Source organism: Ananas comosus, linkage group 2, assembly GCF_001540865.1.
Source record: "Ananas comosus cultivar F153 linkage group 2, ASM154086v1, whole genome shotgun sequence".
Taxonomy (NCBI): domain Eukaryota; kingdom Viridiplantae; phylum Streptophyta; class Magnoliopsida; order Poales; family Bromeliaceae; genus Ananas; species Ananas comosus.
In genome coordinates, this window is record NC_033622.1 from 13,400,688 (window position 1) to 13,428,558 (window position 27,871).

Sequence of the window (27,871 nt, forward strand, 5' to 3'; positions counted from 1 at the left end):
CATAGGAGAGAGTGAAACTCTTACATGAAGGACAACGTCGGAATCTTTCTCCTGGAGACCATGAAAACTTGCCGCTATTGGTTTCTTGATGCCGGTCGATATCTTTTCTCCGTGATATGTTTCATTCTATATTATAAATCTCACTTATCATTTTGTAACACAAAATTGTTGGTAATATGTCTATAGAAGTAAGTAGAAATATTGATTCTAATTATAGAGCATGATTGCAAAGCATTTTTTGAGAAACAGAATGCACTGTGCCAAAAAGAATGTCACGCTTTTAATTACCTGGTAATTCTTGGGGTTGACAGTGTGTTCATGATTCGTGACTAATCTTGCTCTAACTTGAGAGCAACAAGCAAGAGAGAGTAATACGAAAGCCAAAATATGGAAGCACTTGTAAGCCATGGATAAAGCTTGACAATACCTCTACAATCCTACTTTCGTCTTCATATATGGCAATATATATTAGTAGATGGTGTGGAGATTAGTATATATGTTTTGGCTTTTTATGGTATGTTTTGTTTTGGATTTTTTTTATTTTCTTTCTCTGCAGTAATTGAATTCTACGTATCTGGAGATTTCAGGACAATCCTCAAGATGTATTTAAGCGATATGGATGACGTCTTGCCATTAATGGTTTTCAACAATTATCATATTAAACTAACTTCTAAAGCCATTGGGTGTGAAAATATACATACATTCCTAGGAAATGCTATATATACATTAATTCATTTTAATGCTATTGGCTATCACGCAGTATATATATATATAATTATATATAGTGCGGCTAGGATGCTTTTATTGAAGTACAGAGGGCTCGTGCATCCACTTTTGTTTTCGATTATCGGACTTTGATATCGACGCATTTCGCTCCGTAGACTTGATCTTAGAGAATCATTTTTGAAGTATCTAGAAAAATAAATTTTGCAATTTTTTTATCGATTATCATTGTTGGCCTTAGTTTTTGATCGAAGTTGGCTCATAACATCACACGCGCTTTTTGAAAATTTTAAAAAACTTTTCACAAATTTATTTAATGATGGACATAAATTTTTAGATCAATTATATCTTTTATATTAGTATAAAGAATTTCATTCAAAATTTTTATGTGATGATTATATTCTACACCGAAACTTGAACCGCGCTCACCACGGGCCCATTTAAATATGGTTTTGAGCCCCTTCGATTCACTTAGCAAATGATATTTCGAAAAAACTTCACAAAAATTTATCTTTCTTTAGGTTACTTCAAAACTCTAGATCAACTCTAAGCGGAGCGATCGTTGCGATTTTCGAAAGTCGACATTCGGAAAACAACTTTGGAAGCCGCGAGGCGTGCTCCAGAACACATTTTACCAACCCACTATATATATATTAAAAATTAATTTATATATATATATATAGATATTTATAATATATTATATATAAAAGCCTGAGAATACTATCAATAGCACTAATGTATTTTGGTGCTATTGAATTTTTAATAATAGCCCTTTTGATTGAGAGAATGACTGTCGGTTTAGAATGATGATGCCCTTTTAGGGTAGTGAGGTGGTTTTTTGGTTGATAGTATAATTAACGTGCGTAAAAAAATCAAAGGAATTTAAATCTAATTAGTTTAGATAACTTGATAGCAAAGTGCTTGGTGCTATCAATAGCATAGCAGCCGGACTCTCTCTCTCGACTCTCTTCCTCTTTCTCTACTCTCTGTGATATAAATATTATATAATAATATATTATATATATACATATATATATATATATTATATATATTATAATATAAAATTTTTATGCTACTATACTATTTCATTTTAGTACAAGCCCTTGATACTTATTTTTGAGCGCTGTGATTAAAAAGATGTGCGGTTTAGGCATGATAGTTGATTTTTCGGTTAAATTTGATAGTGTACCATAGGGTTTGGTCGGCGTGGTTTTGGTTAATAATATTAATCTACGGGTGGAACATGACAAAGGAATTTTATATTCTAACGGTTTTATAAAAAACTCAATAGTTTATAAGAATTTTGATAATTCGATAGTTTATAGTAGCCGACATATATATTACTATTATATATTATAATATATATATATATATATATATATGTAAATGTAAGATGTACAAATTGAACTCAAAATTTAAGTTAAAGTTACAAATCATAACCGAAATTAAATCCAAAATCACACTTACATTTGAATTCAAATTTGAACTTGACAAAGCACGAATTCAAATTTAAAGTTAACATTTGATTTTCAATTCTGAATTCAAATACGACTTCATAATTTGTCTTAAAATTAAAATTTAAATGGAAATTCAAGTTTGCATTCACATTTGTAATTGGATATTTGAACTCATTATTCAAATTAAAATTCATAATTTAAACTTAAATTTAAATTCAAATTTTAACACAAAAATTTAAAATTTAAATTGAAATTTAAATAATTTGAGAGTAGTACTATTGCTATTAGGAATACAGTAACCCCTATACTTCTAAGTTCCAAATCATTCATCAATTTTGATAGATGGTTAGGATGAGAAAAAGAAGAAAAATTAGAGAAAAATTCAAAGAGAAGAAAAATTGAGACACCTAATTTATTCTTATCCTAACCATCCATCAATTTAACCATCCATCAAAACTGATGAATAGTTAGAAACTTAGGAGTACACGGACTGCTGTGATCCTAATAGCAAAGTAGCCCTGCTCAATAATTTGAATCGATATTTGGATGTAAAGTTGGATTCACAATTTGATTGAAATATTTTAATTAAAATTTTAATTTATAAATAAATTTACATTTATAGTTCAAATTCAAAATATAAAATTAAATTCACATTTTGAATTCAAAATTCGTTGAAGTTCATAGGTGAAATTAATTTGATTCAATTTTACAATTAATATTTGGATTCAAATTGATTTTACAAAATAAAACTAGAATAAAACTCTGAATTAACAATTTAGATACGAACCTTAAATTCAACAATATAGATTGAAAATTTTCATGGAAAATTAGAATTCACATTAAAATTCAAAATGCAAAATTAAACTCATAATTGGCATTCAAATTTACGTTAAAACTCAAAAAGGTAAAAATAAACTCAAACATGGAAGTTACACCAAGCATTATATTTTTCATAGCCTTCTCACTTTTCTGAACTTACGAATTTTTTAAGCCAAAACCAAAATAAATAAAATAAAATTTAGTTATAACTCTCTCCACTACCATTCCATGCGTTGTTATATATGATTAATTTGTTTTAATTTTTTTATATAGCCGTTCAGTTCTTTTTAATTTAAACGATTTAATGATAATTATATCGCATCATTTGTAATAAAATTTAGTGATCGACATGAATTACGTGAATTGCTTGAATAGCTTCATCAAATGAATAAAGGTTAACTTATCAAAATCAATATTTAAAGGTGAGCAGAGTGCAGCCTGGGCCCCACCCTCAGCTCCAAAATTTCTGGAGATGCCATTGGTTGATCCAATCGCCTTTAAAACTATATGATGGACATACCATAAGAGTTCAAATTTTCTCTTAATTGATCCAATCACTTATGAAATTCTTTATTTTTCTAAACCTATTACCATATCGAGGGGCATAAGCCATAAGGTCAATAATTTCTTTTTCCCAAAATTAGGTCTAAATGAACATTAATTCTCGTGGTTAAAAAGGGAAAAAAATTCTGGCCGTAAATCCAATTGGTTTAGGAAAGTGATTTAATAATGATAATGTTATAATATGAACATAAAACATCACTCTTTTTGTTGACCTCTTCATTATATTTGGTCCTCCAAAGATCTAAATATTAACTGTCCTTGAACATAAGACGACGTGCCTTTTTCTTTTTTCATTCATGGCTTATTTTCTTAAGAACTAGAAGCATCGCTTTTGTAGTTAAGTTTATTTCATAATAAATAAAGTTGGCAATTTGTTCTATCTTTCTCTTAAAAGAAGGTAGCAGGATTAAAGTAGGTTATTGTTGTGCAACAGCTGTTCGTAGCAGCCCTAAATTCTATTAGAAGTTGCATCCAACTATAAATACTTCAACACATATAAAATCAATTTCTGCCAAAATGGCATTACAGGAAACACTATAATGATTATTTTATGCCTCAAGACTTTCGGTGCTTGATTTCATGTATGTTAAGACAATTTGCTTCAATAAGTTATTCATAATTTTATTCTCAAATTAATTTTTACAACCTGGTCCGCCAAAGAGAAAATATCCATAGCCGTCTCCACCTCCTGATCCATTTGAACCTTTGAAATCGCTAACACTATAACAATCTTGTCTGTCAACATAGGAAGCCACCATGTCCTCGGTAACTGTGTAAATATCGCCAATTGAATTGACAACCTTAATATTTTTTATATATGCTGCCTCTCCTTCTCCTTCTGAAGAAAAATGCCCGCTGCCCATTGGGGGGCTGATATCATTTTTTAAAGAGCGAACATATCCACCCCATTCAACATCAGATGCATTATCCGCTAAAGTAGTGAAGAGAGATTTTGGCCAATAGCCCAGAGGTCCAGCATCATCTCCGTCATCTCTATATAACCACCAATCTCCAGTTTCTAGATTCTATAATAAATTTAAAATCAAAATATAAGTGATAAATAAAATTAAGAAAGTATGCATATATTTTCTTCATGAAATATAAATGTTGCAATACATTAAACTTGCTTGCTATGTTTGATTTTCAATTCTAGGTGTATGTCATGGAATACACAAGTTTAAAAACGTATTTTAAATTTCAAATAGTACCAACAGTGTATATAGTAAAGAATTAAAAATTGTGCTGTCTAGGTATTAAATCGATTATACCTTCTGTATTCTAAGTGTAAAATAATACTGTGGTCCATTATATTCGGAAACTGGAGTAATTATATAACCCGGCTTCAGTTTAGCCGAATTATCTACTACAAAACCTTTACATAAAAGGTCAAAACAACCCGTCGACTCGTAACCATCCGCCTGTAAAAAAAGAAAAATAAAAAGTAAGAACGAAAGAGAAATTTTCTTCAGTATTGAACGATTCATTAAGTGATCACAATAATAAAAAAAATCTTTCTGTATATTATATACTTACAGTCCAATAAATGAAGAAGTGGACATCATAATCATGATATAACGCAGGATTTACCTGCCAATCACATAGAGCAAAATATCATGCACTTCTCAAAACTCTTGTTAACCAGAAGGTTTGTTAGAATACTTTGTTAAGAAAACCACTTACTTGCCATCCTGCTACTATTGAATTGAAATTTTTTGATGGGCCGCCAAGACTGCTTGAAACCCAAACAGAAGACGAGCTGATTTGATTTGATTTAGTATTCGGCACAGCATACACATTTAGTTGGGCTTTAGCACCATAAAACGGGCCATCAGATTCCTTTGTTTCGTAAACGGCCCACTGCATGTACAAACCAAAAAAGACAAAATTAAGAAGCCGTTGCATTTTTGGTCATGTTTTAGCTATCACTGCATAAAAATTACATCAATTTATCACTTTATCCCTCTTAATTAGGCCTAGAAAAAGAGGGCAATTGTTTAATGTGGTTGCATAAGAATGGTTTGGCATGTTATATCTTGTTTTTATATCCCGAAGATCGAAGCTGCAATTTTATGAGATAGTTTTTCTGTTTATGTAATTATATTTGATGAATATTACAACTCTCATTTGTCAAATTGATTTTAAGGTAAAAATATAAGGAAAAAATCGATACAATTATTTATACAGGGGAATAATGCAAGTAATTGAGCCAATATATCGTAGGGAAGAATGAAGATCTTACATGATGGACATAGTCGAGATCGTTTTTCTGGAGACGACGAAAACTTGGCGCTATTGGTTTCTCGACGCCGGTGGAAATTTGTCCTCCATGATATGTTTCATTCTATATTATAAATCTCAATTATTATTTTGTAACAAAAAATTGTACGAAATGTTTCTATAAAAGTACATGGAAATGTTGATTCTAATTATAGAGCAGCATGATTGCAAAACACTTTTAGAGAAACAGAGAATACACTGCCCCATACCTCGTAATTCTTGGAGTGTACAATGTGTTCATGTTTCGCAACTAATCTTGCTCTAACTTGAGAGCAACAAGCAAGAGAGAGTAACACGAAAGCCAAAATATGGAAGAACTTGTAAGCCATGGATAAAACTTAACTATACCTCTACAATTTGACATTCGTCTTCATGGCAATATATATTAATAGACGGTGTTTAGATTAGTATGCTTTCGCTTTTTATGGCATGTTTTGTTTTGGAATTTTTTTAATTTATTATTTCGGTGCAATAATTAAATTCTATCGTATATAATCCTCAGCATATATTTTTGAGGCGATGTGGATGATGTCTTGCCATTAATGGTTTTCAACAATTATCATATTCAACTAACTTCTAATGCCAACAGGTATGGAAATAAACATAGATTAGTTCCTGGGAAATACAATGGGATAGAGGTATACATAAATTCATTTAATTGCCATTGGCTATCACGCAGTATGTAGACATCATGCCTTTTAAGAAGCTTTTCCCCCAAATGTCATAATTCCTCTTTTGCGTGTCTATATATATATAAACGCGCTTTATTGCCACCCATTTATTTTCGATGTAGAGTCTCCAAATTAATGATTAGTATCGTTAAACATGATCTATACTACTTAAAATATTTAGAAATCAAATTTCAAATCTTTTCGACATCCTTTGCCTAATGATCAAAGGGTTTCAAAATTAATAATTTTAATGGTCGATATGAAGAATTTTCTCGTTTAACGGCGTAAAGATATCCAAATCAATTCAATTTTTGTTAGAAAATTTTTTAAACTATTTAAAACAAGATCTATACTCTTAATCTTGATTACAAAATTCCTATAATTATTTTTTAAAGAATATTTATTTTCAGCCGTTCATTTTTGTGTCTACTCGATGGATAAGAAAACAATATCGAAAATTTATGAAATTTGATTTCTAAACACTTCAAGTAATATAGATCATATTCAACGGTGTCGATCGTCGATTTGAAGACTTCATCATTGAAAGTAAATGGATGGCAACATAACTCGTTTGTTATCGATAGTATTCTGGCTCAACTCTATATATATATATATATATATATATATATAGAGAGAGAGAGAGAGAGAGAGAGAGAGAGAGAGAGNTACAATGGGATAGTGGTATACATAAATTCATTTAATTGCCATTGGCTATCACGCAGTATGTAGACAACACGCCTTTTAAGAAGCTTTTCCCTCAAATGTCATAATTCCGCTTTTGCGTGTCTATATATATATATAAACGGGCTTTATTGCCACCCATTTATTTTCGATGTAGAGTCTCCAAATTAATGATTTGTATCGTTAAACATGATCTATACTACTTCAAATGTTTAGAAATCAAATTGCAAATCTTTTCGACATCATTTGCTTAATGATCAAAGGGTTTCAAAATTAGTAATTTTAATGGTCGATATGAAGCATTTTCTCGTTTAACGGCGTAAAGATATCCAAATCAATTGAATTTTTGCTAGAAAATTTTTTAAACTATTTAAAACAAAATCTATACTCTTAATCTTGATTACAAAATTCCTATAATCATTTTTTAAAGAATATTTATTTTCAGCCGTTTATTTTTGTGTCTACTCGATGGATAAGAAAACAATATCGAAAATTTATGAAATTTGATTTCTAAACACTTCAAGTAATATAGATCATATTCAACGGTGTCGATCGTCGATTTGAAGACTTCATCATTGAAAGCAAATGGATGGCAACAGAACTCGTTTGTTATCGATAGTATTCTGGCTCAACTCTATATATATATATAGAGAGAGAGAGAGAGAGAGAGAGAAAGAGAGAGAAAGAGAGAGAGTGTTGAGCTAGAATACTTTCAAAAGTATCAAGAGGTTGGTGATTTTGAATTTTCAACCCTTAGATGAAAAAATGTAAGGTTGAGATAATGGTGATAGATGGTGATAGGTAGAATAGTATTTGATTCAAAGACTATTAGTAATCAAGGAGTAGATCCAAAGACTAAAACCTAGAAGCACCAAGGGAGTGATACTTCTAAAAGTATTCTAGCTCAATTATATATATATATATATATATATATAGTTGTGCTGGTATGCTTATGGAAGCACGGAGGCTTCCGTGCTTCCAAGTCGTTATCGATGTTCGGACTTTCGAATCGACGATCGGCTCCGTTAGAGTTGATCTGGAGTATTTGAAGTAACTAGAAAATAAATTTTGCGATTTTTCGATATCATTTGCCTAGTGATCGAAGGGGCTCAAAATCAATAATTTTAACGACCGTGGTGAGCCGGTTGCAAGTTTAACAGTGTAGAAATATCCAAATCATATGAAATTTTGATAGAAAATTTTTTATACCATATAAAACAAGATCAATAACTTTGATCTAAAATTTTAATGTCATATCATCATATTTTATAAAATTTTTATTTTCAGCCATTGATTTTGAGCTACTTCGATCACTAGGCAAATGATATCGAAAAATCGCAAAATTTATTTTCTAGATACTTCAAATACTCTAGATCAAGTCTAACGGAGCTGATTGTCGATTCGAAAGTCCGAACATCAAAAACAAAGTGGAAGCACGGAGCCCTCCGTGCTTCCATAAGCATCCTAGCCGCACTCTCTCTCTCTCTCTCTCTCTATATATATAGAGTTAGGCTGGTATACTATCGGTAGCACGGAGGCCTCCGTGCTACCAAGTTGTTTTCAATGATGCGGTTTCCAAATCGATGATCGGCTCCGTTATACTTGATCTACACTATTAAAAATATTTGGAAACTAAATTTCATAATTTTTCGACATTATTTGGCTAGTGATCAAAAGGTCTCAAAATTGATAATTTTAATGGTAGATGTGATGCATTTGTAAGTTTAACGGTGTAAAACAATCCAAATCAGATGAAAATTTTATAGAAAATTATTTTTACTATTTAGAGTAAGATCAGTGCTTTTGATCTTAAATTCAAGTCTTCTATCATCATTTTTTATGAGATTTTTATTTTCAGCTGTTCATTTTTAGACTACTCGTTTGATAGGTAAATGATACCGAAAAATTATGAAATTTAATTTTCAAATACTTTCAATAGTGTAGATCAAGTCTGACGGAGCCGATCGTCGATTTGGAATCGGCATCATTGAAAGCAACTTGGTAGCACGGAGGCCTCCATGCTACCAAGTTGTTTTCAATGATGCGGTTTTCAAATCGATGATCGGCTCCGTTATATTTGATCTAGACTATTAAAAATATTTGAAAATTAAATTTCATAATATTTCGACATTATTTGGCTAGTGATCAAAAGGTCTCAAAATTGATAATTTTAATGGTATATGTGATGCATTTGTAAGTTTAACGATGTAAAACAATCCAAATCAGATGAAAATTTTATAGAAAATTATTTTTACTATTTAGAGTAAGATCAGTGCCTCTGATCTTAAATTCAAGTCTTCTATCATTGTTTTTTATGAGATTTTTATTTTCAGCCGTTTATTTTTAGACTACTCGTTTGAGTATAAAACTCTTACTACTCATAAGTTGTTTTCGATGTTGGAGTTTTCGAATCGACGATCCACACCGTTAAACATGATCTAGAGTATTTGAAACTTCTAAAAAATAAATTTCATAAATTTTCGAAATCATTATAAAGTCCATCTATAAAATGAACAGTTAAAATCGAATGGCATTCTAAAAAGGATGATCGGGATGCCCTCTCAATTTAAGATCAGAATATTGATTTTCATTTAGGTAGTGATAAAATTTTCTATCAAATATTAACCTATTTCGATTTTTTTCACGTTAAACAGCATAATATTCATACGGCCATTAAAATTGTTAATTGTGACCTTTTTTGATCGTAAGGTAAGTGATATCGAAAAATTATAATTTAATTTCTAAAGTTTTAAATGCTCTAGAGAAATGTTTAACGGTATGGATCTCGATTCAGAAGCTCTTATCATCAAATCATTATGAGTACGAGGCGATCGTACTCATAAGAGTATAGTAGCCGGACTCATATTTATATATATATATAGTCCGATTATGATGCTTGCAAAAATACCAAGCTTTTTGTGCTTGTAAATTTTTTATCGCTTGATTTATGTCTTTGATCATTTTCACCCGTTAGATTATACCATTCAACCAACGACCCACTCAATTCTAGAAGGCTCATTTCATCCTAACTGCACATTTTATATTTAGAATTCCAATGATACATTATACAATTAAAATTCAAAATGTAAAATTAAAAAAATGTAAAATTAAAAAAATGTAAAATTAAACTCAACCCTAGGAGGCTCACATTTAAAATTCAAAATGTAAAATTAAACTCATAATTGGCATCTAAATTTAAGTTAAAACTCAAAAAAGTAATAATAAATTCAAACATGAAAGTTACAACAAACGTTATATTTTTCATAGGCTTCTCACTTTTCCAAACTAACAGAATTTTTTTCAGCCAAAATCCTTAAAAAAAAAAAAACTTATAACTCACTTCACCATTTCACTTTTGTAAAGTGATCTTTATATTACCTTTCGCAAACCAAATAACCGATAGAACACTAATTTCTGAAAGGTTAACTTCAGTGCTTCACTTTGAGAAAAGAGGACGCAAAACAGAAAAACAACTTATGATTGCAGGGAGAAAAAACAGTGAACATGAAAAAGCTGTTCCCCTTTTAACACAATGGTGAATCAAGCTTTTTCGTAAGCAAACTAATAAACTGTAACGAAACAAAGAGAGGAAACATAACCCTGTAGTACAGATAGCAACTGTCAAATCCTTTCCCATAGGTAAGTTGCATATCTCACATTTTTGTTGGGTCATTTGCGTGGTCAAGAGCAGTTAAGTTTCATATCTCGCATGATTTCAGCTTTCCGAAGCAGCTGCGCTCTGAATTTCCTTGTATGAGCCACTTTGCTCATCAAATGAGTACCTGCACAACAAAAAAGGGATTAACACAGGCACATTGATCATATGCCACAAGTCAGCAGGTTGGTCTACACAGAGAAACAAAAGACATTTATTAACTAGAACAAAGGTAAAGCATAATTACCAAGTCCCTGTCGAGGCACTGCAATAAAGCCCAGATGTTGGATCATAGTAATACCCCAAGCTGCTGCTATAGTAGTAACTGGAAAAAGACAGCAAACTTTTACGATGACCATACATATTATTGCAAAAAAAATGCTTGCAAGTAAACAAACAACTGAACCAACACACATTGAAAATAACAATCAAAATGCCACAAAAAGGAGTTCACATATATGGTTCTACAGAAAAAAAAAGGGGGGGGACGAAAATACAGCTGCTAAACATGTCCTACCAATATAGTAATAATTTTGCTTACAAGCAAAGAAACAACACCTCAGCTGTCGAATGTTACAATAGCCCAACTACCTAAAACCATTTTCTCTCACCAAAAGGATATCAATTGTCACTAAAGTAAAAATAAATATTTCACCAGGAGCAAGCGCTCAAGCTAGAAACCTGAACCATTGAATTTCCTCCACCCTCATTACTAAAGTTGCATGTAACGACCATGACCCAAAAAAGTTACTCAAAACAACTGCTTTGTTAGAGATGTTCCTAACTCCTAGAGGGACCGAGACATGGCATGTAAATATGCAAGTCCAATCGCTTTTAGAAGGCAGTTAAAAAAACTAGCGAAAGTATATTTGTTAGCAAAATATGAAATAGGTCCCTCCCATAACTTGTTGCAATTCAAGGAATAATAGAACATACATTATTTCGTTAGTTTTGGTGCCTTCCAGTTTGAACATAAATTACAATCGTATCAGACAGTACAGAGGTGACAAACTAGATGCTGCATATAACGAATATGGTACTGATTAAGCAGGGGAAAAAACATATAGCTGCGTGACCTACCCTGACGAAGGATCATACACGTAATCGGAGCCCAATCCTCCATCACTAGCTTCTGCACATCGGCACAAGCAAAAATTATCCAAACAGAAATGACTACCAATATAATGATACAAATAAACTAATCCCATGCAGGTTCCCAAAGTACCAAGCTTACGACATCGATAAAATTTACCACCAGTCCAAGTTCTGTGACGAACCTGAGCCTCCTGAATTAATTACAGGAACTTCGGAAGTAGAAGTTGAACCCGTAGCATTTGGGTCAGACTGCAGATTGGCATCAGCATCGTCATCGTCGTCCCCAAACATGTCAAACTTATCATTGCCATCACTAGATGAAACTGGAAGGGTAGAGATATTTGCCGCTGAAGAACCAGTGCCAATGTCCCATATTGATGAGTTGCGTGATTCGTGTTCTGCAGTACTGCAAAAAATATCTTCCACATGTTTGGAATCAGAAGCTTCACCATTGGTGCTACCTGATGATCCTCCCCGTGCACGAGCTAACCGTTCATAACCTTCTGTAAAGGACAAAAATTGAGGCAAACCAAGTCAATTTTTTATAACTCCACGAAAGTTGTAAAGATTTGTACATCATGGTAAGGTACATAATGTCGTGTTCCAAAACATGAAGGAAATTTTGGAGCAAGTTCTCCTACAATAATATGAATCCAACACAAGACACAAGATTGCTAGTATGCATATCCAACGACTTCTAGATATAAAAAGAATTTACATGGAAATTAAAAGGATAGTTACCAAGAAACAAAAACAATAAAATCTAAGACAGATCTACTAAATTATAACACACTAACTATCATGCAAAGAACAAGTTAATGAACTAAGAACTATCCTTCTTATTCAAAAACATATTATGCATACTACAACTTGGATTAATGAGAAACCAATGAAGCTTTAGACCAGAACTATTTGAAACACTGCAAGGGCATACAACAAAATGAAATTGGAAGGACGGATGTGAGCACAAATAAAAATCGGACAGCCATTAAAAACCCAAACAAATTTCTAAAGATGCTTTACAATTGCTGTGTAAGAAACTCACCGGATAATAGATTAAAGAGAAGAATAAACTAACCTGCTTCCCGCACAAAGGTCTCTCGTTCTTCATGGTAAACATCTGTGCAAGAAGTGATAAATGATAAGATTATGGTAAGAATGAAACAGAACAGCCATTCATATATCGTGGTATTAAGAAATTTTGCACAACGAATAGCTATGGAACTTCCTGGGAAAGAGAACTGTGGAATGGCATATTTGCCAGCCCAACACGCTTCTGAAGCGTACCAAGATAAAAAAAAAACACTTACTACAGATGATACTCAACGAACAACAAAACAAACACGCGATTAAAAGCGGATAACTTAACTGTACTCGCCATGCTCCATCAATTTCATGGCATGTTCAGTCAGTTGATCAAACATCTGCTTTGTGACGTCAGACATCTTTCCTCGCTTGTCAGTCGAAGTCCCTTTCAACCTCTTCAAAGCCTGTATGATCTGAAAAAGGAAAGAAAGGAAGAGATTCAGTTCATTAACAGAACAGTGAAACTTGCAATCCCATACATGGCCCAACAGTGCAAAGACCTTCCAAGAAGTTATCTTTTGATGAAAAATATTAAGGATGATTTATTCATTCATCTTAATGCTGTAACCAATTAGGTATCTAAGCAGAAGCTAGTTTATGCTGATCGTGCTACTGCCGCAAATAAAATAGTCAGTTCACTCCTATCAAAACTTACCGTTTCTCCAGCTTGAAGAATATTGGCTATGTTTCTTTTCATTTTCCCAACTTCCTCCGACGAGAGGTCATGGTAGTTATCTTCCGCATCTGTTTTCTCCTGGACTTTTCTGGCAAATCGTGTGTCCACTTCCACACTATCCAGCCACGCGTCCTAGATCAAGTGATACGTAACTAAATACATGCCAACAGACCATAGTATAAATAGATACACGCCAAAAGAGCATATTTTGCATATAAAAAACAGTTGCGAGTAAGGAGGGAAAAAAAAAATCACCTTGATTTCATTTTTACTTCTGTATTCGACAAAATTTCCATTTGCATCGAAATAACCTTCCTCCCTCTCTTGCTCCAGATTAAACGGCTCGATTCGGATACCGTCATCAACGAAGTTCACATCGTCCTGTGAAATTCACTCCCCGTTAGGGTATCTACACATTAATCTATGAGTATAGATAATACTAAACTCGTAACTGAAATTAACAGCGGATCAATGCGCAACACGATGATCGAACCTCGTAATGGACTTCGGCGGCGAAGACCTCGTCGGGTTCTTCCTGCCGGGTCAGCTTGCGGCGCTTCGCGCGCTGCTTGGCGGCGATCTCAGGGTTCATCAAGCTGTCGAGGTCGTCGGCGGCGACATCGCCGCCGTAGGAAGAGGCGGCGGAGGCGGAATCGCCTTTCTTCGGCTTCTTGCCCTTGGGGAACCTCTCCCTCCGCTCCCTGGAAGAGGGCGAAGAGGGGGAGAGTCATATACTACACACAAGTAGGAAGAGTAAACCCTAGAAACGAAGGTGAAGAAGAGGACGAGGAGAGCGTACTCGGGACGGTGCCGATCGGAGTCATCGTCGTCGGAGAGGGCGAGGGGGCGCTTCGGGGTAGGTCGAGAGCTCTTCCTCCCAGTTTCTTCCATGGATACAGCGAGAGTCGGTCCCTGTGAGTCGGTGTTATTTTTAAGCGGAGGCGTATATCCTAGTCATTATTATAGTATATTTTCACCAACGACAACGACGACTCCATGGCCCAATGGATAAGGCGCTGGTCTACGGAACCAGAGATTCTGGGTTCGATCCCCAGTGGAGTCGACCGCTATAACAATTTGTTCTTTATGCCCGTTTCCATACGGGCCGGATGGGGGCGCGGGAGGCCCATTAACAAATTTTTTAACGCCCATTATCTACGGGCCGAATGGGTGTGCGGTTGGCCCATTTCTTTTATATTTTTATTTTTTTAAAAAAAAAAAATCTTGCGAGATGCACGTGAATCGCACGTGCCAATCCACAAGTGCTTCATCTCTCTCCCTGAGCGGCAACGGAGGGGCGGCTTCGTTCGCTCCTGCTACGCGTCCCGGCTCACTGCGTTTTCCTCTTCAATCTCACTCAACCTCGCACGACATCATCCATAGGTAAAATTAAAACCCTCTCCACAATCCCTTCCCCCTTCACTGTTTATAAGAGTGATGAATCCGCTGTATGTTTAGTTCTTATTGTTCCCCTTGTTATTCTCTCTCACAGTACTTTGAGTTTTCCATTTTAGTAGCTACAGAAATTTCAGGAGATCATAAAAAAAGGTGGTACTTAGCATTCTTTTTTTTTTTTTTTTTTACTCTTTAGTGACATTACGAAAGTTTTCTCGAGTGTTTTTCTCTAGAATGATGAGGAAAAGCTCAAATTCCTAAACTCATAATTTTAAGGATAATAACAAGCTGGTGTGTCACTGCAGCCGAGACACGGCTGCTTAAGATGGAAGCCCATCTAACTAATTATGTTTATGAGAAAGTATTGTTGCATGAAAGAAGAGATAAATCTGATTCTGTGGCACTTCAATTTATTGTTAAGTAGAATAAACCAGCTATGGCGTTCATCGCGGAATTTCGCAGTTGCAGAAAATTTGCATACAGCGCGTATGTATCATCTATGTTGTGATCATTCTTTGGTGTTATTTGACGAAGCAACTATGTGGAAGTTCCTCGCACTATTGGTTTTGCATGTTGTTTTTTGCCGCCAGATGCATCATGCTATTAGACCAATTTTAATTTTGAGTTGATGTACATTTTTAGGATGCTGAGCTTGAGGTATACTTCACCGATGATGGTGGGGAGATTGGATATGACCGCGCTTACTCGAAAGTTCAATCTTGTAGTTGTGAGTACCTTCTCCTTTGGGGAAAGTTCATTGTTAATTTGTTCAAAAATTGGTTTCTTTCTTGTCAAAAATTCTATATAGAATCATATAGGAACCATTTTCGTTCTCCTGCTTATCCCTTCACGGTATTTCTCAAATTGTAATTCTCTTTCGAAATCACCCGCATAATTATCCGTTTTTGGGTTGTATCTAGCAAGGCAATGTCAGGTAGCTGTTCTTGAATCATGTGCTATATTTATGCATCGTATTTAATCGAGTCCATCATCTATGTCAGGTTTGTGGTGCAAGGGGCCCTAGACCCAGATATCCTCGTGTATGGAAATCGCAGAAAAGAATTGGGACAATTTCAAAGTCACAAAAGCTTGTTGACTGTGTGAGATTCCTCCGCACTTCTACTGGTGCAATTACTTCTATATCTATATTGTCTACAATTATCTGTGTCTTTTAGCAATTACAACTATAGCTAACAAGCAAGCACTTTATCCCATATTTGCAATTGCCTATGTGCACTCAGACTTCCATTCACCTTTGTTTTGAAGTTCTATGTCAAGCCAATTGCTATGATGCCTTATTTTACCACTAAAATGGCATTGGTTTTTCAGCTCCCTTTAAAGGCATATTCTACTTAAATAGGAATATTTTTATTTATGTCATTTGTCGTGTTCATGTAAACAATTGACTCTACTGATTCACATAGTGCCATGAATCAAACTTTCCAGGTCACAAGAGCTTTAAGGAAAACAACATTGTATCTGATTTTTAATGTTTTTCCACATATCCGCCCTGCAATTTACCCTGCTGAAACAGGGAATGACAGAATTTTTGAAGCTTCAAATTCAACCAAAATTTTTCAAGTATTGTGGAAGTCTATTTCCCCTATTAGCTTTATGCAATCTTTTATCTTCTATCATTTTTGTATGTCTCTTGAAGATTTCCAATACTTGGATTAAAAGAAAATTTTCCATTGTTCAGGTCAGAACATCCTAGTTTTATTTTTGTCATGATACTTTTGTAATATGTCAGTGAAGTGACAGGTTTAACTGAGGTTTATCACTACTTAGCATGCTTAATTGCTTATAGCTTTACTTTTTTATTAGCATGCACATAGCTTTACTTTATGAACATGTTTTCTTTCGTGCTGCTTTTACCTATATCATACACTCCAAGTTTTGTTTATGGCATAAAAGAAGCTTTACCTTGCAAAGAACCAATATTAGTTTTCTCTTCAAGTATTTAAGATGAATTCACCGTAGGAGGTTAGTTTAAATTTGCAGTTTGTGTTTAAACAGGAGGAAAGATTGACTGAAATCATAATATAAACAATTCCTCAGCAATTTGACTGAAATCTTTGGATTGGTTATATTCCCCCTAAAATCATAATATTTCAGGGAAATACAAGATTAACCATCTAAGGTTCAGATAAGAATCAAGAGGCTTTTGATTTCTTAGGCAGTATATGGTCTTCATTTTCCAACATGCACATTGTGGCATTGGTGCATTACGCTATAGAATCTGTAAAGCAATGTGTATGCTGATGGTAAAGTTGTTTATTAATTATTATGATAGTGTTCAAGCTGTAACTAAGTTGGTAGTTAACATTTATTGTTCTGTTCAAAATTGTTTACCTTTCAGATATTTCACTTTGTTAAATATCTACTCTGTTTATATTACAGGTAAAAGGATTATCAAATGTCAAGGAGGAAGTTTATGGAGCTCTTGATTCATTCATTGCTTGGGAATTAGAATTTCCTCTTGTTGTAGTGAAAAAAGCACTGAAAACCCTTGAGACTGAAAAGGAGTGGAAAAGAATAATACAGGTATTCAGAAAGATGACTTTACTGTGCTATTGTACTTTGTTTTCTTTTTTGTATGCTCGATTTAATGTGAAAACACAGACATGGGTGATTTAATTGTAGGTGATTAAGTGGATGTTAAACAAAGGTCAGGGAAAGACCATGGGTAGCTACTATACTTTGTTAAATGCTTTAGCGGAAGATGGGCGTCTCGAAGAGGCAGAGGAACTGTGGATGAAGATATTTTCCGAGTATTTGGAAAGTCTGCCTCGTGTTTTCTTTATGAAAATGATATCACTATATTACAGCAGGGGGATGCATGAAAAGATGTTTGAGGTATCATAGAATAGTTTTTTATCAGTCATTTCCCCTTGTCATGCATTACATAGGTGAACAAATTTCTTTTAACTATAGAATCCTATATAAGTTGTCATGAACTAACCTCTTAGTTTTGGCTTGACAATATATGGAATGCAAGACCGACTAGCTGTTTTTTTTTTCAGTTCAATAGCTGGCTGAATCCCACATAAGAAAATGACTTTTTCTTAGTTACAACAATAACTTTTCCTCTCAAAAAAAAAACAATAACTTCCCTGAGAGCTCTAAGGCCATGTAGAAATATATGCTTGACTTGAGAATTAATCATCTTGAGTGAGACTATAGCCAATGACCAAAAAGTAATTCTTGGGCCTTCTTAATCTTTTTGCATATAAATCATCTATTTTTCCAACCATTGTAATTTTTTAACTGAAATATGTGCAGTGGATCTTCAGATCTAGTCTAACTGTTTAGCGAACGACACTTATATAAATAAACCATAAATGTGAGAAACGATCATAGATCTCGACTGTCTGGAGGACTCTTTTTTCAATTACTACTTGACCGTTAATTAGATAATTTTATTTGTGTGTAACCATTAGAAGACTCAAGTCACAATTATTGAGCTTGGTTGTTTTGCAATACATACGTGCAAATTGAAGTAACAAATGCAGCAAGAAGGTAAGTCAGAACAAGTTTTAAGAAAGGAGATTTATCATCACCATCTTGCCTTTACGTTGTTGTAGCCATTTTATGTTATAGGCTATTTACTTTGATGCAATATAGTTTGTTTCTTTCCTTGGGTTGGGTACAGTGTGCTTTTTTTTTTTCTCTTTTTTTTTTTCTTTTGATGAAAAAACATCAACTGCACGAGAAGCAGACACAAGTATGCCTGCCATGCCTTTGCCATTTACAGTGCTTTATTTTCATACTTCAACATGCGACCATCTCTTTTAATATTCTGGTAAGATGGCATAATGTCAAACACTCAAACTTAGTGTGAACTTAGCCAGCATGCTGTTATATATGGTTTCAGTTTACTATGTTGCACATTTCTTCTTCTTCAAACGATTCAACTTTGTTGTTCCTTTATTTCCTCTAGGTATTTGCAGACATGGAAGAACTAGGCGTGAGACCAGATGGTTCAATTGTAAGAATATTAGGCGATGTATTTTTGAAGTTAGGTATGTTGGACAAATATGAGAAGTTAAATAAGAAATACCCACCGCCTACATGGGAATATCGATACATTAAAGGAAAGCGTATAAGAATCAGGGTAAATACGACAAAAAAAATCAGAGAATGAAGCTTGTACGAGCCTTGAGGGTACTTAAATTGAGAGCAGAATTCACCCTCCAATGAAGCTAACAGTTATTCCAGTTGAAGGAAATTATGAAAGTGACTGGATGATCACGAGATGAAGAATTGCCACAGTAATGTGCAATATTCAGATAAGAGCAGAACACTCAGAATGCTTTACAGGTTTGAAGGCAACTAATAGTACAATGAGTAATACAAGTGAAAAGGAATCTGAATTACCAGAGGCAGGGTATTTCCAAGCAACAGTTTTGTTTGGCCTTTGTTCCTCAGTCTGCTGTGGAAAAGAAAATTGTGTTTCTAATTTGGTAATTCTGATTGCGCACTCCAATCCTATTTGTAATTTTTCACCTATTGCTTGTAAAAACATTGACGTATGTTGTTGTTTGGTGGTAGAACAGCCATTCATTCATGCTGTGAAATTACAAAGAGGTTCATGAGAAACTGACAGATGTCAATGAATGATACCTTCTTCTGACTTCCAAATTAAATTCGAAATAGACGTAAATTTAAAATTTAGAAATAAGTTAGTGCAACATAGCAGAGAACCCCACATCCCACAGCTGAGAAGAGTACATTCAATCTCCTATCTCGCGTCTATTATTAACGGACCAGCCAAACATTACAACCTCGAACACGGATAAGCAACAAAAGAACGTCAAAATTCCAACATGCGACAGACAAGCTGCCTCTTCCAAGTTCGTTTATGTAAATACTTCAAAATAGCTGCTTTTCAGCATACAACATATCGGAGCTACTAGGAAGCAGAAGTTACCCAGAGTCTTGGTCTAGACGAGGCTTCTGAGGCACTCATTTGAAATAAGTGGCAGTAATATAGTTGGAGTTCCAATATTGCTAAGAGCTTACACCATACACACGGATCCTCTCATCGATCTTAGTGTTGCAGCAGGGGCAGCTGAATTTGCCCCTCTTTTCATGGTCCTCATTGCACCTAGCACAGAGAACCTGGTGGGCACAAGGTAGTAGAACCACGGACACCTCATCATGTTTGCAATTCACACATTCGCGGTGATTGCTAGGCTTCTGAGAGGGCTCTGGTGGCTTATTTAACACATTAAGCCCTTTCCCACTGGCTTCCTTTGGTGGCCTTCTTGTATCTGCATCCCTAAAATTCAAAGTACTGGGGAGGGGAGAGTTGATCTGTGTTGGTTCAGCAGAAGCTTGCAGCCGCGAAAGCTCCTCTTCTAGCCTTCCAATGTCATCTTTGTACCGCTTGGAGTCCATTTCTAATTTCTGTCGAAGTTCATCCTGTCTTCTTTTAATGCCAGCTTCGATTGACTCTTTGGCTCGACGTTCCTTCTCGGCCAGTGCAATGGCTTGCTCTTTCGTCTTTGATTCTTCTATCAATTTAATCTACAAGTGGGAAGAAATCAAGCAGGATTAATATATAGCACAGTTCAATCTTGCTACCACTGATCAGTTTGGTGGTATATAATAGAGAATGAAGTACCATTAGTAATAGATTGAGATTCATTGGACATAATATTTGATTTCTTAATTTATAGATGGAAAACTATCTCTTGATGTAAAGGAGTCTACATTGGCAGGTTCCCTCCTTTGACGTACTCAACCTTCATAACACATTTATCCACTGTCAGAACAGCAATTGCGATGGTTTGATATCCTAGGCTCAACTTTCATATTCTCAAAGCCTCCATAAATGTCTCGTGTTATCTCATGATACAAAAAAACAATAAAAGAACAGTTGGTATAGAAGAAGAGGAGATAATCTGTGCCACCTACCAGTCTACCATTCATGGCCTCACAGGTATCAAATTAAGTTCTAATCCAGCAAGTAAAAGATAAAACCTTACAACCAAGGGCGGTAAAAGGATAGAATTGGATGTTTAATAACATACATATTTACTCTTCTAAAAGGAAAAGGAAATCAATACTTCAAGAGCACAAGCAAAAAATTTAAAAAAAAAATTGCTATATTGGATGATGGTATCAGAAACATATAAGATGAAAATCATTGACTTATAATGGTTGCCATAAAAAACTAATAATGCATGCTTTGTTTAAGATAATAACAAAACAATAATACACAATAACTACAAGGTTATGTCGAATTATAATTCCTAACAACAGAAGAAATCATGTAGATTTGGCAAGACAGCAAGAAAATGGTATCTCAAGAGTTCCGACAATTAGTGCCACAACCTTTTTGTGTCTCGAACTCTCGATATTATTAGATGGCCGATATTTGATACTGAATAAAAATTGCTGAGGGTGAGATGATCACCAAAAGAAATATCCCACCCACAGAAAAAATAAACTTTGTCGTGGTGGTGATGAGATTCAACATTCTTATTCTTAACTATGCTATTGAGAATGATTGTTGCAATTTCATCTGGAACAAAGAGCACAACTCAAGGAAACTGCATATTATGGACAAGAAAAAGCGAGGAATTCTTTTGCCTCTAAGATGACTAAACCTAAGACGATTTTGAATAAAAAAATCACCCTACATATTTTATAGCACATAGAAATCTCAAAGAAGCACAAATTCATGATATCTCTTTTTCTGCCAAGACATCTCTCGCTAAGGAATCCTGCTGAAATGGAGACTGTTAAGTATCTAAAATTCGAAGAAAGTACAGCAGCAATAGCTTCGCTGGACCCCTAAGCACAATTAGAAGATGAAAACTTCACATCTTTCTAGAGTAAACCACATGAACAAACTATCAATCTATCATCAAGCACACAATCTATGAACCAAATATAAAAGCTGTGATTGGGGTCCTGTTCGTTCTCACCTCAATTTCTTTAATTTCCTCCGTGATCTCACTTAACTGTTGCTCAGCCTGCGTTATCTTCCGTTTCTCCTTGGCCATCTCCTCTTCAATCCTCCGCATCTGCTTCTCCGTTGCCTGTGCTTTCTTACAGGTCCTCCTATGCTTCTTCATCCCCTCCTCGCAATGCCTGACCAACTCCGACGCCGTTAACTTCGCGGCCTCCACCTCCGCGCGGATCTCTGCATTCTCCATTTCCAGCCTCCGCACAACGGCGTTCACGCAGTCCACCTGCCCGCTCGCCTTCTTCATCACATCCTCCATCTCGGAGAGCCGCTTCATCATCGCGTCCTCCACGGCCTGCTTCTCCTTCTTCAGCCTTTGCTTCTCCTCCCGCTCCATCCTCAAAACCCTGAGCTCCATGAGGTCGTTGCTCAGCTTCTGTGCTGCCTGAATCGCCTTCTTCTGTGCCCACTCCCTGCGCTCCTTCACCTGGAGCCCGAGATCGCGGATCTGACGGACGAGCTCGCAGATCGTCTGTGTGTTTGGATCAGATTTTCCTTCCTGCGACTTCTCCGAAATGCTCAAACCCTCGAGGTCCTTTAGAACAGAGTGATCGAGGTCGAGGGTTTGGAAACTGCTGGTGATTGGCGCGGGGTAGGGGGAGGAGGTAGGAGGAGGACCGGCGGGGAGATCGATGGTGCTGGCGCGGCCGACCTGGAGCTCGCCCATGAGGAGGCACCACATGGCGTCGCCTCGGGAGAGGGAAGGGCGAAGCTGCTGGAGGAGGCAGACGAGGCCAGCGAGGGAGTACTCCTCAAGGTGGCGGAGGTCGGTGAATCCCTTATCGCCGCCGGCGCCGGCGGACGAAGCGGCGGCGGAGTCGTGGTCGGCGGCCGCGGCCGCGGCGGCGGGATTGCTGAGGTAGCCGATGGCGTTGTTGAGGATGTTGGAGAGGACGTCGGAGGAGCCGTAGCAGTGGCCGGAGCAGAGGACGGCGCGGAGGGCGAGCTCCTCGTCGTAGCCGAGGGCGACGAGGCGGGAGAGCGCCTCCTTGTAGACGAGGTCGAGGTTCTTGAGGAGGAGCTCCTCGAGCTGCTCCTCCGTGCAGTACCTCCACCCGGATTCATCACACCCGCTGGAATTAGCGTTAGGGTTCGCGCTCCCGAACCCCGCATCGAGATCCCCCGCGCCGCCGCCGCCGCCGCACCCAGCTTCGGCAGCGTAGGGGAACGACGCAGCGGGTATCGCCGGAGGGGGAATCTTAGCGGCGGCGGCGGCCTCCGCCGAGCTCTTTGCGGCGATGCGGTTCTTGCGGCCGTTGCGGCTCGCGCGATCCCTCGCTTGGACGCCCATTGGACGCAGCGGGGTTGGCGGAGGCGGCGTGCGAACGAGTAGGAGATCGGAACTAGGGTTTGAGAGCGGAGCGATCGAAGCGAGGGACGACGACGATGAAGGCGAAGAGAAGGTGGTGCGGAACGGACACCACGAAGGGGCAGGGGATATCTCGGAGGTGTGCGACACGTGCGGGTCGGGAGGACGAGGCGCGGAACGTCAACGTGTCCCAACTCCCAAGGGAAAAAGCCGTTTCGCGGAGCAAACCAGCGCGGTGGGCCCCGCAGTCAGAAACTGGGATCCACGGGCGAGATATAACCGCCGTCGGCTCCACGTCGATCTCGAATCGGACGGTCGATCCCGGTTCTGCTCGTTTGAGGAGGGCCGAGGGGCTCGCTAGAGGAAGTAGGCCCATGGGCTTAACGTACTTCTAGTTAGTACTCATCTAAAACAATTTAAGCGTCCGTCAATGAGGAACTCTTGTGCGCACAATAAACTACGAAATCAAATTTTTAAGGCACGTAGCAAAGACAAAAAAGAAGGATTTCCACAAATTACAATTTATTTGTCTCATTTCTTATTGTAGATGTTCCAGCGTAAAACAGGACTAGAAAATAAGATGGGGCTCGCATGTTATTAACTCTTTTAAGGAAATCTTAAAATACATTTGTAACCACAAACATCTTTATTATATGTAAATTGCAATTCAGATTTACTAAGAACCCAACCTTCTTTGAAAACTCAATTCTGTGACACTCAATGGCATCAAAGTTCTAAATAAATTACAAAAGCATTACTGTATCACAACCGCACCACTCCACAAGAAAAGAAAGAGTAAAATACACTTCAATATCTAAGAATTTCATGGAAAGATGCCACACTAATCAATTATAGTTGCTGGTTGAAATATATTTTCCTCACTTCCCGTCCATTGACATTGCTCGCAATCGCATCTACTCAAGCTCTTCACAAATCTCTGCGTATTCCTCTTATCGGTTGTATTCGTAACTCTAATCTTTGTCTCCACCAACAAACTCGGTGCCGGCTCGAAGCTTTTCGAAGCCTTACGTGCTGAAAGAAGCTTGACACATTTCTCCAATGATATGTCTCTTGATCCTAATACATCCTTCCATGCCAGTTCACCTCTTCCTAAGAGCTCTGACCCTCGAAATCTTTCGAAGAGTAGAGTTCTCCTCCTCCTCAGCTCAAACACCACGCTACGCGATTCGAGTAGCTCATTAATGTGATCTGAATTCCCTGAGCACTCGAACAATGCGAGCTCGCTCCAGCAGGGATCGTTTGTCGAGACGATCTCGCGAGTATCGACGGAGATCCTTCTATTATTACCTGCAAAAAAGTAGTATCTAATGAAAAGGTTCCCCTCAACTTCTCTTTTGAAGTTAGTTAGTTTCCCAACTTTAATCTCAAACTTAAGGTTAGCAAGACCATGAGAGTAAGACATGCTGCAGAGAATCAGATGATAAAGAGGCTAAAAACGCTTAATATGAGTTGGTTTAAGAAAGCTTGATGAAGGGAGAGCTCATATATATAGGAGTTTGAAGTGCAAGTACATGTGAGCCTATATTTGAAAAGAGAAAATGGGAAAGATTGAGACCTCCTATATCATATTCATATTATTTTATGTGATTTTTCCTGAGAGATCTGAATTGGGCGCATTAGAGGAAGAAGTAAATAAGCTCTTGGATGATCCAAAGGCCAGTTAAACAAACCATAGAGATCATAGAGTGAGTGGGCGACTAGATGGGATAAGGTCGCGCGCTTACAAACTTTACAAGTAGGCATGAGTTACTGCAGTTTTGACATCCAAGGCATTCTGCAGACCCCACTATAAAAGAAGTGCGCCATAGCAGCACTTAAAACAAAAGCTTTGGTAGGGCATAAGTATGTGAGTTTTTAATGATCGGTCAAAGATGATCGTATCGTCCATTCGACTCTGGTTCTTAGCTTTAATGGCAAAATACACAACTCACGTGCATCATTTGGTTTCAATATTCTCTCTTCGATCCCCACCCAAAACTGTTTTGTGGTTTCACTTTTGTACCCTCAATTTGATTAGTCCTATAATTGTATATGATAAAGGCAAACAACAGCATATCAATTGCATAAAATCAGGCTTTATTTGAGCCCCAAATTATTCGCTGCATTTCTTATCAAATCGCCACATACAATTAAACTAATATCCAGTGCATATCTGCAACAGTATTGAATGGATATGGTCACCAACTCTAGCATCCGTCACCGACCGTCTCTAGAGCAAGTGGCAAAAGCTTGGTGGTTGGTATCCGAGGGCCCAAGTTCGAATTCTAATTGATTCATATTTCCGGCTAAGTTTATTTTTAAATAAAATAAACGAAGCGAGTAGCGTGCTATCTATCTCTCAAAAAAAAAAAAGAAAAAGAGACCTCTAGCATCTGTCTCGCATTCTTAATCTCCATTTGTGATCAAAAAGAAAAGTTGATACGGAAAAGATTATTAGGATCCTATATCTTCATTATTTATTCATGCAGCCTTGGAGGTTACTTCAGAAACTAGACAAACATAAAATCATAATCATCATGCATGCATGCACTTGGCATAATTTTAGTTTGTGCAGGGGGGGTACTGAGTGGGTCAATTATACTTGTCTTTAAGCTGTAGAATCAAAGCTGAATGTGTTGATGTAAGCGGCGTCGGCAAGTAAGTGGCTTTAATATGTGGCTAACACTTACTAAAATGAGTGCTTAAGAGCTAATTAGCAAGGAAAAAATATATATAAAACCTATAAAGCCATCTCAAAGACAAAGGGAAATTGTTCACTGATTAATTAATAGCAGATTTCTTACAGCAGCCACACATGTCAAGGTGCTGTTGGCTTCTAGGTCAATAAGAGAATCAGATAAATGGATGTGTTTCTCTAATTAATGCAAGATAAGCTATAAAAATAATGCTAAGTAAGCAACCAATTTCTATATTTCCTCTCGCATGCTTCGTTCCCATGTTTGAAGGCAACTTGCCAACTTGCCTATTGGATATTAGTTTCACAAGGATGGAGCGATAAACCATGTGATTAAATAGTTATCCGTGTGTTAAGAGGTTCATCTTTTTCTAAAGGTCTATGTTTAAGAACAAGAGATAAACTCCATACTTTTGGTCCACCCTTTTTCCATTTCCTTCCTCAAAGGAACCAAATTTCAACAGAGAACTTGGTTTGAAACACATATGAGCAAAACCGACGAGACCCAGCTTGCTCGGCCTGATTTATTTAAGGGTCAGATTTATTGGTTTGGTTCGGTTCGGTCATTTAAGAAAAAAAAAAAAAAAAGGGAAAGGAAAAATACCTGACAAGTTGGGGCCAAACTTTTCTCTTTTAATCTGTTTTTGAAGTTGATCCGCACAATATATAAGTGTATACATTTCAGTCTGCTAATATTAACAACTTATTACCGGTCATTCCTAGAGCACGTGGCAAAGGGCTTGGTGGTTGATACCCGAGACCCAAGCTCGAATCCTAGTTGATTCACATTTTCAGCTAAGTTTATTTCTAAATGAAAAAAACGAAGCAGGTAGCGTGCTATCTATCTTTCAAAAAAAAAAAATTATTAACAACTTATTTAGCCAATTGAAGCACGACAAACTCTTCCCAGTTAAGCTCTAACTTTCTTGCTAGACTTACATGCAGGTCAAAAATATTCAAGCCTAGATAACCAATAATTCCCATATATTCCTGTACAAAGAATTTTAATTTCTACATAAATTATTTGATTCGAGTATTGAAAAAGTAAAAAAACGTAACGTCACTCACCGCCCATCATCAGTTGGAGACTTGGGCCGGGTCCAAAAAGGCCAAAGAAAAAATGTGTATCAGTTATTTACCCTCGTGCGCTTTTCGGTCCGTTTAGCCTGCTTGATTTTGTGTTGCGATTAGAGGCCGAGTTCAGTTTCCACGATGGCCTGATGCACTGCGCCATAGAACTGCTTGGGCCAAATTTTGGATGTGTGGGTGGGATTGATCGGAGTAGCCGTTTGGATCAATTAGAAATTGTGATATACCAGGCCTTATAGAACGCGAGCTCGATGCAATTCAACGCAGCTAAATTGTTTATTGGGCTAGAACGGAAACCATTAATCTGTGTGTAGAAATTCTTACAATGGTGTAATTACACCGCACTAGTTTACCCTTTTTTTCACTTTCTATATTATACTATTTTTTTTTCCGAAAGTACCATTTAATTATTAACTAGTGAATTACCCGCGCGATGCTGCGGATATAAATTATTTTTATAATAAATTATATATTTTTTAATATTTTTATATAGTTTTATAAGTCTAATTATTAATTAAATAAAAAGTTATATAAAAATAATTATGCACAAAGTAAATTTATACAATAATTTATTTTATAAAATTTATATGAAAAGAATTTGAGATAAATCTATCAAAATAATTTAAGAAAACCAATAAATAAAAGAAAAATAAAATTGTAAAAAAAATTATTTAATAAAATTAATTATATATATACATATATA

At 36.4% G+C, this 27,871-nt stretch overlaps 5 protein-coding genes and 1 non-coding gene across 8 annotated transcripts; 2 read left to right on the plus strand and 4 right to left on the minus strand.

Annotated features, from left to right (window-relative positions):
* On the minus strand, positions 4,169 to 6,169 carry LOC109727931. Its single transcript, XM_020258161.1, has 6 exons — positions 6,050 to 6,169; positions 5,803 to 5,904; positions 5,244 to 5,420; positions 5,097 to 5,150; positions 4,832 to 4,981; positions 4,169 to 4,588 (listed from the first exon to the last, which is right to left on the minus strand). Exons 1-6 carry the CDS (start codon positions 6,167 to 6,169, stop codon positions 4,196 to 4,198), a joined length of 996 nt encoding a protein of 331 aa, XP_020113750.1. The 3' UTR covers positions 4,169 to 4,195.
* LOC109706779 (angiogenic factor with G patch and FHA domains 1) lies at positions 10,546 to 14,645 on the minus strand. Of its 2 annotated transcripts, none has more exons than XM_020227757.1 (10): positions 14,504 to 14,645; positions 14,198 to 14,405; positions 13,960 to 14,085; positions 13,684 to 13,836; positions 13,312 to 13,441; positions 13,021 to 13,062; positions 12,125 to 12,445; positions 11,928 to 11,979; positions 11,095 to 11,172; positions 10,546 to 10,974 (listed from the first exon to the last, which is right to left on the minus strand). In XM_020227757.1, the coding sequence occupies exons 1-10, from the start codon at positions 14,593 to 14,595 to the stop codon at positions 10,908 to 10,910; spliced, it is 1,269 nt and encodes a 422-aa protein (XP_020083346.1). In that variant the 5' UTR covers positions 14,596 to 14,645; the 3' UTR covers positions 10,546 to 10,907. The 2 variants fall into 2 exon arrangements, with proteins under 2 accessions (XP_020083346.1, XP_020083347.1); XM_020227758.1 differs by having other exon boundaries at positions 14,198 to 14,438; positions 14,504 to 14,619.
* On the plus strand, positions 14,695 to 14,767 carry TRNAR-ACG. Its single transcript has one exon. It is a non-coding gene; the product is annotated as a tRNA-Arg (tRNA).
* LOC109728401 (pentatricopeptide repeat-containing protein At4g21190) lies at positions 14,940 to 19,676 on the plus strand. Its single transcript, XM_020258798.1, has 6 exons — positions 14,940 to 15,087; positions 15,742 to 15,826; positions 16,101 to 16,199; positions 17,500 to 17,643; positions 17,743 to 17,955; positions 19,040 to 19,676. The coding sequence occupies exons 2-6, from the start codon at positions 15,743 to 15,745 to the stop codon at positions 19,241 to 19,243; spliced, it is 744 nt and encodes a 247-aa protein (XP_020114387.1). The 5' UTR covers positions 14,940 to 15,087; position 15,742; the 3' UTR covers positions 19,244 to 19,676.
* Positions 19,824 to 23,525, minus strand: LOC109728395 (MND1-interacting protein 1-like). The gene is made up of 2 exons (XM_020258787.1): positions 22,035 to 23,525; positions 19,824 to 20,628 (listed from the first exon to the last, which is right to left on the minus strand). Exons 1-2 carry the CDS (start codon positions 23,364 to 23,366, stop codon positions 20,110 to 20,112), a joined length of 1,851 nt encoding a protein of 616 aa, XP_020114376.1. The 5' UTR covers positions 23,367 to 23,525; the 3' UTR covers positions 19,824 to 20,109.
* Positions 23,940 to 25,039, minus strand: LOC109728409. 2 transcript variants are annotated; one of them, XM_020258808.1, is made up of 2 exons: positions 24,792 to 24,919; positions 23,940 to 24,692 (listed from the first exon to the last, which is right to left on the minus strand). In XM_020258808.1, the coding sequence occupies exons 1-2, from the start codon at positions 24,805 to 24,807 to the stop codon at positions 24,226 to 24,228; spliced, it is 483 nt and encodes a 160-aa protein (XP_020114397.1). In that variant the 5' UTR covers positions 24,808 to 24,919; the 3' UTR covers positions 23,940 to 24,225. The 2 variants fall into 2 exon arrangements, 1 of the variants encoding a protein (XP_020114397.1); XR_002220968.1 differs by lacking the exon at positions 24,792 to 24,919 and adding an exon at positions 24,961 to 25,039 and having other exon boundaries at positions 24,556 to 24,692.